The 14,564-nt window shown below is 36.7% G+C and overlaps 1 protein-coding gene across 9 annotated transcripts in view; it reads left to right on the top strand.

Annotated features, from left to right (window-relative positions):
* The window catches only part of HERC1 (HECT and RLD domain containing E3 ubiquitin protein ligase family member 1), a 107,763-nt gene that overhangs the window by 76,829 nt on the left and 16,370 nt on the right, over window positions 1-14,564 (top strand). For 6 of the 9 annotated variants that reach the window (XM_072346006.1, XM_072346011.1, XM_072346005.1 and 3 more), the window contains exons 41-56: window positions 124-240; window positions 371-602; window positions 1,725-1,849; window positions 2,099-2,319; window positions 3,422-3,690; window positions 4,131-4,183; window positions 5,375-5,575; window positions 6,183-6,357; window positions 7,067-7,337; window positions 8,016-8,229; window positions 8,952-9,208; window positions 10,030-10,157; window positions 10,674-10,801; window positions 12,042-12,233; window positions 13,071-13,201; window positions 14,069-14,268. In XM_072346006.1, the coding sequence (XP_072202107.1) occupies window positions 124-240; window positions 371-602; window positions 1,725-1,849; window positions 2,099-2,319; window positions 3,422-3,690; window positions 4,131-4,183; window positions 5,375-5,575; window positions 6,183-6,357; window positions 7,067-7,337; window positions 8,016-8,229; window positions 8,952-9,208; window positions 10,030-10,157; window positions 10,674-10,801; window positions 12,042-12,233; window positions 13,071-13,201; window positions 14,069-14,268 (2,914 nt within the window). The remainder of the gene's footprint in view (window positions 1-123; window positions 241-370; window positions 603-1,724; window positions 1,850-2,098; window positions 2,320-3,421; window positions 3,691-4,130; window positions 4,184-5,374; window positions 5,576-6,182; window positions 6,358-7,066; window positions 7,338-8,015; window positions 8,230-8,951; window positions 9,209-10,029; window positions 10,158-10,673; window positions 10,802-12,041; window positions 12,234-13,070; window positions 13,202-14,068; window positions 14,269-14,564) is intronic. The other 3 variants (XM_072346010.1, XM_072346009.1, XM_072346013.1) reach the window with 3 other exon arrangements.

Genomic DNA, 14,564 nt, shown 5'->3' with positions numbered 1-14,564 from the left:
GAAAAGTAACAGTGAGGAAAGTTGGTGATGCCATTGCTCCCTTTTGTGAAGCTAATGAATCTTTGCCAAATCAGAATGAGATTTGCTGAAGTCGAAATAACTAAAGATTTTTTTTCTTTAAAGCTTTGTCTGATCCAAGCAGCCGACTCTCAACATCTCCTCCTCCTCCTGCCATTGCTGTTCCATTGTTAGAAATGGGATTCTCCTTCAGGCAGATCGCAAAAGCCATGGAAGCCACAGGTAATCAATAACGGTATCAATTTAAACTGAAAAAATAGATATGTTTTACATACATACAATTAATATATATGCTATATATATTATATACACAGTATAATGCAATTTTCAGGAGTGACTTCAATGCTTTCAGGTGCCAGAGGAGAAGCAGATGCGCAGAACATCACAGTGCTTGCTATGTGGATGATAGAGCACCCTGGAAATGAAGATGATGAAGAACCGCAGCCAGATGTGACTGCAGATGCACGACATGGGGCAATAGTCTCCGGAAGTGGTGGAAAATCTGGAGATCATTGTTATTTGCAGTCGCCAGGTGATATCCCTTCAGCTGATGCTGCTGAAATGGAGGAAGGCTTTAGTGAAAGGTAAAATGTAGTTTTCCTCTTAATATCTTGAAATCTCTTGCTGAAATTGGAAGTCTGGTATGTTCATTGTTACTGATGTATAACACTGTAATGCCCTTTCTGAATTTTGTTACATTAGTAAAAGCAAAGATGCAATGAAATAAGGTCCACATACTGTGATTACTTTCCTGTACTTCATATGCACTCAACTAGAGAGGAATGTAATTGAGCATCCTTCCTTCAAAAAAGAGAAAGAGCATACAAAGAAAATGAAGACAGAGAGCTTATATTTTTACTAGTGAGATAAGTGGTAATAAAACAGGTATTCATTGGAGAGTGGTTTTCTTTTTGTTTGGTGGTTTGTTTCTTTTCCACAGTATATTCATGAACACTTACCTTCCTACATTTTTTCTTTAAAATAAATTCTTGTTTTGTCCAGAGAATTGAACTGAGATTTACACTCTCAGCCATATTTGCAACTTTAGATCTAAACAACATATTAATCTAGCAAGAAAGATTTTACTTTATATGCTAATCCTAAAAGTAGTTATGTTAAGAGACACTTGCTGCAGATTGAATCAGGGTTTTGCTAACAAGGGGGGGTGAGAACTGCGATGTGTATTTTGAGAATGCATATGGACAGGTTCCTTCATCCTAATGAGCTATTATTTCTTTATAGGTTTCCTTCATTGTCTTGGGTAAAATGCAGTTTCACAGAGATCTCTAAGATTTCAATTGGGAAAAATATACAAATTAATGTTACACGCTTGTTGAGGGAATTACTGATGCAGGGACAGAAGTGTTGGTTTTATTTCTTTAACAAAGAAATAAAGAAATGTAGGTTGGGCTGTACTTAGTGCAGCATAAATTGAGTGTTCTAATGTTTCTGGAAAGCCTAGGCACTGTGGAAGCTTTGCTGCTTCTCACTTCTTAAAGTGAATTTCATGGCCAAAAGGACAATAAGTATGTGCTGTAGAGGAAAAGAAAATTCTTGAATTCCAAAATCTTTTTTTTTTATTTTATTTTATTCTGTGAATGAATGGAATCTTCCCCAGAATATAACCCTAACGTATTTTCCCTTGCTACTGTAGGCAGCTCTTTAAAACTGTTTTTGATTTACCTATTGATTACAAATTCTTGTAGCCCTGATAATATGGATCACGTGGATAATGCAGCTTCTGCAAGCGGACCTCCTTCTAGAAGTCGGTCGTCTGTAACAAGAAGACACAAATTTGATTTAGCTGCCCGAACGCTGCTAGCACGTGCTGGTAAGTGTTCTGAAAGACTTACAGGTCTTTGTTTGTTCAGTGAATGAAAAGGATGGGTATTGGTACCTAGCATGAAAGGTACACAAGTCTCCTTTGCATATGTATATTGGTATATCTTTAGATTGTGTTTTACATGGTAAATGAGAAAATCATGCTTATCTGAATTTAAAGAGATGGAAAAATGTGGCTGAAAGTGGATTTATGCTTATTATGTGTAAAATAAAAGTACTATTTTCTTTTTCACTCGAGCGGGATTATACCGCTCTGTACAGGCCCACAGAAATCAGAGTCGAAGAGAAGGGATATCTTTGCAGCAAGATCCAGGGGCTCTTTATGACTTCAACTTGGATGAGGAGTTGGAAATTGACCTTGATGATGAAGCAATGGAAGCTATGTTTGGTCAAGACCTGGCTAGTGATAATGATATTCTGGGAATGTGGATCCCAGAGGTATTGGATTGGCCTACCTGGGTGTGTGTGACTGCAGCGGGGGCTGCTTTAACTTACTGCTTTTTGCATGTTTGCATTTCTTAATTTAAAGTAACATGCATAAGTTTATATATCTAAAATATCTTACTAAAAGCCAACAGTGCTAAAATCTTGTGTTCTGTAGCTTCGCTTTAACTTAATAGTGCTTTCTTGTGTTTCTTACTCTGTGCTTCATGTACATAGTTTTCCTGCCCTCTTCCCTGAACAGAACTAGTGTATATGTTTTGATGATAGTACTTAAAAAACAAGTTAGGCCTGATTGTTTGGCAGTGAAATACTGTTTTATTTAAAATAATAACAGTAGTAATAATAGATCTCATCTGTAGAAACATAATTTGCACTTAAATCAGTTTTGTCTTCTTAATTTAGTCATGTCGTGTATGTCAGCATCTGAAAAGGGTTTATAGATGGTCCTCATTCAGTTGTTGTATAGCCCACTCAAAGTACTTTTGAGAAGGAAGTATATTAACTGTAGTTTGTTAGTTTTTGTATTATCCATCTCAAGTTGATGACCAACCTGTAAGACTAATCTCTTAATTATAACATTACTTGATTCTGATATGGAAGCCAGATGCAGTATGCTTGTGTAATTTTCAGAGAGTTTGCTTTACTGGAGCATCTTGATGGAAGTACTTAGGACATAAGAGTAATTCTAGAGGAATGAACTCTAAATTCAGATAGAATCATGGAACATATTGACACAGCTTATACTTCTGCACAGTAAATGTAAAGGCTGATTATCAGGAAATGGTGAATTCTTTCTTCTTTAACAATCTAGTCTCATTCGTATTCTGAGAAACACAGTATTAAATGTAAACAGGCAAAGTTTTGTGTGAAAATGCTACTGCCAAGATTTTTTTTAGTCAAATCTGAAATGAGATAGGGAAATGATGATGTTTTTTCTCTTCTGAGATGATCTGGTTGTCTGTTTCTGCTCTGTCCATGAGCAAGTTTCGCACACACATTCTACTTGGTGTGGTAGAAATGGGCAGAAACATCCACTTAACAATATTGGCGTATTTTTTATGTCTAGTATGAAGATGATGTTTTTCTCTGTAAGTAATGTGAGAATCTTATTACGCAGCATGTTTGTGAATCTGAAGACAGAGAAGAAGTAGTGGTTTGTGAACTGTGTGAATCAAGTGTTGTCAGCTTCAATCAACACATGAAAAGAAACCATCCAGGTTGCGGACGCAGTGCCAACCGTCAGGGCTACCGCAGCAATGGTTCCTATGTGGATGGATGGTTTGGTGGTGAATGTGGAAGTGGAAATCCGTACTATTTATTGTGTGGCGTCTGCAGAGAGAAATACTTAGCCCTGAAGAGTAAATCCAAAGCATCAACTTCAGAAAGGTACAGAAATAAAAGACAGTAAAACGCTGTGTGTGGAGGAAAGAAAGAACTTGAATGTCAGCTAGCATATGAATTTCAAGAAATTGAATGAGGAAATACAAATTTCTAATAGAACTATTGTCTTTATTTTAACTGAGGCTTGAAATCTTTGTCTTCGTTAATTTTTTTAATGGAAAAAGGAATTATTTCTTGGCAACTTGCTTCCTGTTGCTGATCTTGAAAAACTTTTTTTTCTGAATATGCCAGTATTTTTATGGACCTTTTCCACATTCATACTGCAAAATACATTACGATTTTCTTTTACTGTTTCCAGAAGTCATATATAGATATTGATGTAACAGTAAAGTAACTTTACAATAATCCAAGTTTAAAATTGGTATGCATATATACAAGTGACTGAAGCCATTTAATTGTTGTTTTTCATTCTGTTTCTATTATAGGTACAAAGGCCAGGCTCCTGATTTAATAGGTAAACAAGATAGTGTCTATGAAGGTAGGTTTTCAAATTTTTGAAGATTCTGAATACTTCTGAAGTGCTTTTCTTTCTCCATAAATGCAAGTAAATGTGTAATGAAACTCTACTTGAAGATACTTTTAGACTAGGTTTAGTGCTTTCATTGTTGTTTTTAGGTTCAGATGGAAATAAATCAGTGACATTTTTTCCTCATATTTCATCTGCTGTCTTGTAATTAAGTGTGATGAATGAGCTGTTTTATGTTGAACTACATATGAACTCTAACAGTAAAATACATTTCTTCAGCTGCCTTTTTAGCAGTGGTTAGTTAGCATGAGTTACCCTCTGGGAATTTTGGCCTTAGGCTTACTCTTCTACCTTTATATTAGCTGAGAGTGTCTCAAAAATGGCTTTCACACCTAAACAAATTTTATCCAATGAATGTAAGAAAATCTTTCTCAGGTGATACTTTGATTCTGGGCCTTTCTGTACCTTGTACAATCACAGTAATGAGTTGCCACATGTGTAGATTTAAGTGTGAGTGTTCCCAAACATAAGGGCAAGTTTTTTGTTTTTTTTCCAGTAGATAAAAGCTGTTGAGATTGTACTCTATGGAGAGTGAGTTAGAGAGGGAGAGAGAAGTTGATGCCTGTGTAAATGTCTGGGAAGTCAATGGAGTAATGGAGTGCATAATTCAATTACAGTTATGGGGTGGGGGTGCAAACTGGGATATGGGAATTAAAAACAAAGGCCTGGATAGTACAGTAATGACCTAAGAACTTGCACACACTTTTTGATAAATATGATCATGAGAAGACTCCAGCATCTATCTTTACTGTTCAGTCCTTTAGAATATATATCTGCTGTCATGATTTAATGCATTACTATATGTCTACAGTTCTTACTGTATTCCAAGTCTTAGAGTTGTCTGTTTGTTAGGTACAGTGACCTCTTGTTTCCGTGTCTTAAAAAACAGCTGGATTGATGCCTCAGAGAATCTTCCATGAAATAAAGGCCAGATTTAATGAGGAGGGGCAAAAGGAGAGTTTTGTTTTTCTAATTCACTTAATGTTGCCATTGGCACAAACTGAAGATGAGAGTCAAGGCTACTAAGTTGCAGATTGCAATTCATATTTTATTCCCCATGTTGATATTTTTTTAAACTTAGCTAACGTTATTTACTATTTTCATATTTTGTAGCTACATTTAATTGTGTTTCTCCAATTCTAGAAGACTGGGACATGTTAGATGTAGATGAAGATGAAAAGCTGACAGGAGAAGAGGAGTTTGAATTACTGGCTGGGCCTCTTGGGTTAAATGATCGACGTATTGTACCTGAGCCTGTGCAGTTCCCTGACAGTGACCCTCTGGGTGCATCGGTTGCAATGGTGACAGCCACCAACAGCATGGAAGAAACATTGATGCAAATAGGTAAATTTGATACAAATTTAATTTGCAGAACAAATACATCCCCGCTGGGGTGATTTAATAGGAGCGATGCAGAAATACTTTGACAATCTTTCCTGCTTTCCTGTTTCATAAGGAAACAGATGCAAATTCTTAATTTTCCTTTTATTATAAAAGTCAGTGAGGTACGTGTAGCATTTTTGTTGACAGACTTGAATTTTTGGTTTACCAATGAAACTGTGACCAAAGTTCTACAGTGAATGGTAGTGGTGTGTTTTTTCACAACTCAAAGATTCATGGGTTTAATTGGAGATTTACTGATCATCATACCGAGATGCAGGATCTGTATTTAACTTTGTGGACCCGTTTAAGTGGACAAGGGAAGCAGAGAAATAAGCGCTGATGTCAGTATTGTCAAATCGTTACTGATCAAGCTTTGAAAATAAGGAATTCTTAAATCATGTAGAATTTTAGACGTGTATTTTCTGTTCAGTCATTATCACCTTCTATATTTCTGATATGCTGAAAGCTGATGCTTTTTTAGAAAAGCCTATGCCAGATTTGCTTCTGTGCTTCTTCCTGTATGATGTTTTTTGCTCTTTAAACACTAACACAGGTTGTTATTTTCAAGGTTGTCATGGCTCTATAGAAAAAAGCTCTTCTGGCAGGATAACTTTAGGAGAGCAAGCAGCTGCCCTAGGAAATCCACATGACCGTGTAATGGCCTTAAGAAGAGTGACAGCTGCTGCACAAGTCCTCCTTGCAAGAACTATGGTTATGAGAGCACTCTCGCTTTTGTCTGTCAGGTTTGTGGCATTCATAGCAACACTATTTTTCATTTTAATCTAGTTTTGTAGTAATGTTTGGCGTAGATGCACTTTTATGATTCATTTGGGAAAATGATGCTCATTTTATATACTTAATTCATATTATTAAGAGAGAAACTTTTGTTGATTTCATTTCTTTGAACCCTTTCTTCAAACTTCATGAAAGAGACTTCTGCATCTTACATTGAGAGCAGACTCCTGTAACATCAGCCACTTAAAACATAATGATTCTGTATCTGCCAATTGGCTTTTGTTCAAGACAGGTATTAGAAATAAACTGCAGACATTGCAGGAAAGAAGACATGGTGCAGGATGTGATGGTATATGAGGATGTGAAGAAGTCACAGAAATCTGACATATATCATGTTTATATGATATATGTTTATAATTCGTGTTTAGAATTATAACTTTGTTTATGAGCTAAACTTAAGTTTTTTTTTTGTGTTAGGACAAGACTATTACATATATATATACACATATATATGTTTTATCTTCACCTATAACTTAAAAGGAGTGGAGGGAGGATACAGCTTTGTTTCCGTCTCTTCCTCTTCCCCCTGAATGGTAATACTGTCCAGCTAACCAAGCAGGCAGTGTTCACTAGTGGTTTGGGAATAGTTTTGTCCAAATACAATTTTACTTATAAATACCAAAAAACCCAAGAGCATTTCTGTTCATTTTTTGACAGTGGATCCAGTTGTAGCCTGGCAGCTGGTCTTGAGTCCTTGGGATTAACAGATATCAGAACTTTGGTTCGTTTAATGTGCCTCGCTGCAGCAGGGAGAGCCGGACTCTCCACAAGTCCATGCACTGTGTCAAGTTCAACAGAACGATCTAGAGGAATTCACAGCAAAACAAGCAAGCCTATATCGTGTCTTGCCTACCTGAGCACGGCAGTGGGTTGTTTGGCATCAAACACTCCCAGTGCTGCTAAACTTCTGGTGCAGTTATGTACGCAGGTATGGTATGTATATTGAACTACTTCTACGTGAGATTAGGCAGTCTCTTCTGTCCTTATTTATAAGTTGTGCTTTTTTCTTCTCAACTGTGAGACTGCCCTCTCTGACTCTTTAACTGGGTCAGTTGTGGAATATAGATTGTTTGTGTTTAGAGATGATTGACATCTGTAGAAATGCAGTGGTGTTTCATACATATGAATACACTTACATGCAATCAAAGTAATTACTTATTTTGTTCTTTGGAGTTTGAAATATAATCACAGATTAATACAAGTTTTTGGATGGAATAATGAACTTGATTACAAATTGCGGCTTCCTACACCCAGGGGTAAAAAATGCATAAAAAGTTCTCCTGGAAGCTCCTTAGTTTTTGCTGGTATTTGTGCTTACTTGGGACTGTGTGTTTGGTGATTGATTGATCCCTGGATCTGAATGGCTGGTTCCACTTAGACCAGGGATTCGATCCCCAGGGCAGAGGAATTAAATTCCGTGTTGTATGTGGTATTTGCTTGTTAAACCAACATTGTTTGGGAGCTGAGCTTTTCTACCCCAAAATTTGTTAAACTTTAAATTCTGCTTTTATTTTTTTCCAAATGGAACTGTTTTTCAAAATCAGGGGGGTTTGTTTGTTTGTTTGTTTATTGTAGTTATTTATTGTATTTTACTGCTTATTTTCAGAATTTGATTTCTGCAGCAACCGGTGTCAACTTGACAACAGTTGATGATCCAATCCAGCGGAAATTTTTGCCAAGCTTCTTAAGAGGAATCGCTGAAGAGAACAAACTTGTAACTTCTCCCAACTTTGTGGTTACTCAGGCACTTGTAGCGCTGCTGGCAGACAAAGGGGCCAAACTGAGGCCAAATTATGATAAAGCGGAATTTGAAAAGAAAGGTATGATAAGGCTTTTGTTCATTCTAATCAATTATTAAATCTTCAGTCTCTCATTTCTGTTTAAGGAAAGATGCTAGAATAATCTACTCTTAAATTTCCTCACGAAAATAGTTTATGTTGTGTTATAGTTTAGGACACAAATTACTCAGAATAAGTAAATCCTTTGTCAGATTAAAAGAAATCTAAACATTTGTGTGTATCGAAAGCCCCAGTGGTATTCAGCCCCAGCTGTGCCACATACTGATGCTAAGGGGAATAAGAGTTGATTCCTGACACCTGAGTACTTTTCTGTTTCTGGCGCACAAAATCTTGTTAACTCTGCTGTTGAGAGGTCAGGGAATCAAAAAGCAAGTTGCTTTTTCTTTGTTCAGGGAAGGGAAGGAGACATCCTTAGAGCAGCTTAACTCAGAGGATCCATTTAGCTGTTTAGAAAGCACTTGCTCTTTGAATAACTGTTTTTCGTGGGGTGAGAATAAGAATGTTCATAATTCTCTTGTTAAGGCGTTTCCGTTATTGTTGTGAAATTTTAAAGGGGGCTGATTCCTGTTGGTATCAGAATAGTTTTTTTTTTTTCCTAATAGTTAATGTAATTGCAACAGTCTTATAAAATGCTTGTTAATCTTTTTCTTCTTTTTTCTGGAAATTATGGCTAATGCTGTGTTCATTTGTGTACTTCTGTTTGGTACTCATCTAGGCATCATCTCATTGTTTTGTTTAAGCAGGTTTAATTGCCCATTTGTATGCCCATCCTTCCTATGATCCTTCTGCTGTAGGCCCTCTGGAGCTGGCTAATGCACTAGCAGCCTGCTGCCTTTCTTCAAGGTTATCTTCACAACACAGACAGTGGGCTGCTCAGCAGCTGGTGCGAACTCTTGCAGCTCATGATCGAGATAATCAAACTATTCCTCAGACCCTCGCTGATATGGGGGGAGACTTACGAAAATGTTCCTTCATAAAACTTGAAGCTCACCAGAAGCAGGTAAGCATTTCTCCCAAAATTGTAATGCTCTTTTGTAGAATACAAAAGAAAAAAAATGAAGAATGGTTGTTTTACAAATATACTGACTGAGATATTTCCTGCAAAATGTGATGTTTTGCTGATAAAGTGCATTATTGCTCAGTGGTATTTCCAATATAGAATAGAGCACATTTTCTTTGGAGCCTCTATTACAAGAGGCGTGAAAGTGTCCTCGCAGTGAACTGAATCAGTACAGTCATCAGTCTTTTCTTGGACTAGATAATAGAATCATGGAATCATAGAATTGCTCAGGTTGGAAAAGATCTTAAAGATCATCTAGTCCAGCCACAGCCTAACCATGCAGCCCTAACTCTAACAGCCCTCCAATAAATCATGTCCCTGAGAACCATGTCCAAATGGTTTTTAAGCACGTTCAGGAAATGTTCAACCACCTCCCCAGGGAGCCTATTCCACTGCTTTACAACCTTTTCTGTAAAGAAGTTATTCCTGATATTCAACCTAAACCTCCCCTGGCACAACTCGAGTTCATCCTAATTTAGATCTTAATTTGCAGTAGTTTTTCTGTTATAATAGTTAACATCTTTTTCTGGTACTTTGTGCAATAGCAGCCCTGTGGAGCGTGGGTCTGAACAAAGTGCAGCATCCTCACAAAACATACTTACACTGTGCAATATTGTAAGTGTGGAAGAGTGTATTATATGTTTCAGTAATGTAGGTAATGCTCTGTTCTGGCAGTTTAAGTTTGCATTGTTGTTAGTGAAGAAAGTTACCAAAGTTATAGGTTTAAACTGTTTTTGCCATGATCTCTTTAATGTTTGTAGGTCATGACATGTGTTTGGTGCAATAAAAAGGGACTTTTGGCCACTAGTGGAAATGATGGCACCATAAGAGTGTGGAACGTTACCAAGAAGCAGTACTCATTGCAACAGACATGTGTGCTCAACAAATTGTAAGTCAGCTCTTCAGAAGTGTCAGATAATTTAAGTTGTAATTGTGCAAGGTAATGAGAAAAGCCTCGAATATGATGCTGATGAGAGTCAGTATGAGGAGATCATGTTAAAACTGTTAAAATATTCTTAACCATTCAATGTGAGGTGAAATTATTAAAATGATTACTCTAAAGGACTACGATACATGAGAAGAATAAAAAGAAAATAGTCATTCAGGGGTTTCCAGTTAACAGTTATATATTTAAACATGATAATTGTGAACGTAGTGGTTTCAGTCAAGTATGGGGGGGAAACAGAAACAAAAGAATATGTGACTTCTGGGCTGCTCATTTTATAATTTGGAGTTGTTTTAAATAGAAGTTAGGGCTGTGAGCAGAGAAGAATACATTTATTGTATAGATCTAAAACGATGGCAGAAAGACTTTGGGTTTTAATGTGAATGTTTCACGCGTTCTGTTTTTCCATCTGCCTAAAGGAAGCGCCCTTTTAAATTATGTTGTTCTGTGCTGTTACAGAGAGGGTGATTCTGAAGAAGGTCTGGGGTCTCCCAGTGACCTTAGTTTGTCTCTCATCTGTTGGAGCATCAGTGGCAAGTATCTGGCTGGAGCTACAGAAAAGATGGTGAACATATGGCAAGTCAATGGTATGCTCTGACTACTTGGGAACATTTTACAGTAAAATGTATTTCTAAATAAAACTTCTGAGTAACTGAATGTTTGTTAACCTATGTATTTGTGTGTGCTCTCCAGTTTAGTGTCTGCCGTTTTCCATAATATCTTGTCAGTCTAATTGGATTAAGGCATTAACCACAAGTTGATACGTGTCTTAAAATTAATTAGATAAACTGAGTACCATGTACAAATTCTTGTCACTGATATTCAGGTTTGAGACTTGATCGCTTCTGGTGATTTTTGTTTGCAAATATTGTACTTGCCCATAGTCCATTAAGACTCACCTTCTTCAAAAGAGGCATGGAGAATGCCAAAATGGACTGAAACAGATGCAGGGATGGCTGATGACAGTGTTCAGTGAGATGGAAAACCTTTTGAGAGTGAAACGTGTGAGCTTGGTTTATTTAGTTGAACAGAAGAGTCTGGGAGGAGTGAAATTATAAATTGTTACATTAGGAAGGTAAACATTAGGAGAAATCCCTGGAACAAAAGCAGCTATGTGAGCAAATGGATATTATTGACACAAGAAGAAATGGAAATAAATAGGCCGTGAATAAATGCAAGAAAGATTCTGGTATTAAAATGTTTGTGATATCAGATAGTTTCTAGGAGGAAGTGACAACTGGGAAGGAAATACTTTTAAGATGTGTTAGAGATTGTACTGTGATAAGGAGGGCTGATCCTGATCCAGAAGGGCCCTTCTTAATTCATTGATTCAGTTTGCAAGTGTCTTTAAATGGATTCTCTAACATCTTTCCCGTCATTTGTGCTGCTTCTGATTAATCCACCATAATTTTAAAACTCTGGGAAAATTGTTAGTCAGTTGGTCACTTGTAATCTGCGAAACATCTTTCTGTTGTTTTGTACTTAGGAAAATCAGTGGTTAAACTGTCCATCTTAGTGGACAGTCCACAAGAAAAGTGTAAGTGATCTGACTACTGAAGAATTTAGCTTTCTCCTTTAATAAAACTGTTTATCTTAGATGGACATTGAGACTCATGTAGGTTAGTGGTCCTTTGCTTTATAGTCTCATAACTTAAGTGAATTTGTCATATGCTCTAGCTCTAGACTATAGAGTCTTCTGATGTTTTCTCATGGAAGGTACTTCTGTTGTATTGTTTTCTTTATGAAGGTGAAATAGTTTTAAATAATTAAATTTGATACTTTAAATAATTAAATAACTAATTTTGAAATCTTTTTGGGGCTTCCTAGGAGGAAAAGGATTATTAGATCTTCAGCCTCACTGGGTTTCTGCACTTGCTTGGCCAGAAGAAGGACCAGCTGCAGCCTGGAAAGGAGAATTATTATTAATTGGTCGTATGGATGGATCTCTTGGACTTATTGAAGTTGTGGATATTTCAACCATGCACCGGATAGAACTGGAACACTGCTACAGAAAAGATGGTAGGTGGCTGTATCAATATTTAAGTAGAGATTAAAATTAGTAGTGCCTTAGTTAAATTTTGAGATTCCTTGCCATAAAAAAGAAAAAGCGATATTCGTAGGATACTCTGAAAGTAACGCCCTGTGTTTATTCCCATGGAAATTACAACAGAGAATACTGTAAGGCTGTGCGATGGAACACATTTTCAGTATCAAAACACTCTTTTTCAACATATTTTCAACCTGGTCACCACTATTAGCTGTGCATTTTCACCAGTAGTGAACAAGAGGTTATAATGTTTGCATTAATCTTGCTTTAAATTGCTACATTGGCTGTATAACTTAAAAGACTTCAAAAGACACGTAGATTTTTTGCAGTGTCTCCCTTGGTCTACAGATAGTTTGTAGACAATATCATCTGAATTATATCATTACAGCCATTTTTATTTATAGTTCTGATCACAGAGGACATCAAATAGCACATCTTAGGTAGCATTTTGTGGTTTTCCACAAAGACTGAGGCAGAGTTAATGGAGGCAATACGTACTAACTAAGGCTGAAGTTGCTTTCAGTGGTTTTCTTGGAAACAGCCCAGTGCAGTTCTTTTCCCCATGTCAAGAATGTATATATGTAAGTATTTTAATGAAGGAGAATGAAAAAAAAATTACACAATGATCTCAACTGCTGTGATTGCAGCGGCATTCACTTTCCTCTTTACTGTACAAATTCAAGAAAATTTTCAGACCAAAAAAAAAAGTCAGATAACTTGAGAGGGATGTTGCACTTACTATTTTATGTAATCATGCTGTCAAAAACGTCTGGCAGGACTGATGTTAAGTTTTGTGTTGTCTGTCACAGTTTCTGTCACGTGCCTTGCCTGGTTCAGTGAAGATAAACCATTTGCAGTTGGCTATTCAGATGGAAAATTGCTAATAGGAACAAAGGAACCACTTGAAAAAGGAGAAATCGTTCTAGTTGATGCACACAAGGTAGAGTTAGTCATTTTACAATCTGTAATTTCTGCAGGTAAGGACCTGTTTAAGCTGTTTTCTGTCTTTGAAAGAATAGAATCAAGTGCAGATTACCTATTTCTGATGCGTTGAACACTGTAGGGTTCAGAGGAACAGTCCATCAAATTAGAATTTAAAAAAAGGAGTAAGAATTATAGTCTTTTTGTTATTAGAGGTTGCAAAGTGTGTTTAGTTGCAGTGGAAGTGTATTAAAGGTGTATTTGGGTTTAAAAAGGCTTGATTTACAACAGCACTCATAACATTTTAACCTTGGTCTTTCACATGTTTTTGTAGAGCTAAAAGACCATGCAAAGCAAAAATCTTTTTCTGACTACGCAGCCACAAAGGTTTTGATCCTTTGCTTTAGTGTCTGTAACAAAAAGTCACTACTGATTGGACTAATGAGTTATTAGGCCAAGGGGAGAATTCCCAAAGTGGAAGGTTAATAAAAGCATCCTGAGTGCTTCCATGAATTGGTTTTCATATTTGAAGCATGGCAGTGACAGAAATGGGCATGCTGTGGTAATAAAACTATACTTAGTATTCCACTGTGGCCTGTTCTTCTTTCTGATGTTGGTTAGCCTCGTCTGGCCCTTTACCTAATACACCTATGGAGCCCGTACCATTAAGGTAATTCTACAGTTACCCAACATGAAAAAAACAAGGAGTTCTGAGGATACACTGAGTTCATATTTGCAAGTCATTCTCTCTACTTGTTAAAATTTGTTTGAGAATAAAATGTTCTTTGTTATCAATAAGTAAACATTGCATTAGCTCTGGTAATTGAGTTTTCTGTGTTCCTACTGTGTTACTTCATACTGACTCTTATCTTTTTTTAATTAATAGGATACAATTGTTAATATGAAGTGGGATCCAACTGGTAAGATTCTCCTGACGTGTGCCAAAGAAGAAATGGTGAAACTCTGGGCATACATGGGAGGGTCTTGGAGACGTCTGCATTCACTGCCCCATCCAGCTTTTGTGAATGGCATTGCTTGGTGTGGTCTTCCAGGGAAAGGTCCCAAGTTACAGCTTTTGTTAGCTACGTATGTCAAGATTTTGTTTCTTCTAGCTTTATTGTATTTTTTTCTTGATCATTAATGTCAAAAGCAAAGTAAGGTTTTGTGTTTTTTCAAATAACGTTTACTCAGTAAACCAGTTTTCATGAGAACTGTAAGGCACCAGAATGAAAATGAATTTAACATGAGACTGTTATGTTAGTGAGAATTGAAAAGGTATGGGGTGAGGAGTTGGAGGATAGCGAGTAGAACAGGAGGAATGCTTTTAACCACTGGTTACATGCCTTTGGACTTTAGATGTATAGATAAATGCAGTTTTGTAG

Source organism: Excalfactoria chinensis, chromosome 10, assembly GCF_039878825.1.
Source record: "Excalfactoria chinensis isolate bCotChi1 chromosome 10, bCotChi1.hap2, whole genome shotgun sequence".
In the NCBI taxonomy this organism is placed as follows: Eukaryota; Metazoa; Chordata; class Aves; order Galliformes; family Phasianidae; genus Excalfactoria; species Excalfactoria chinensis.
Note: the sequence above shows the minus strand (reverse complement) of the source record. Positions and strands in the feature narration are given on the sequence as shown.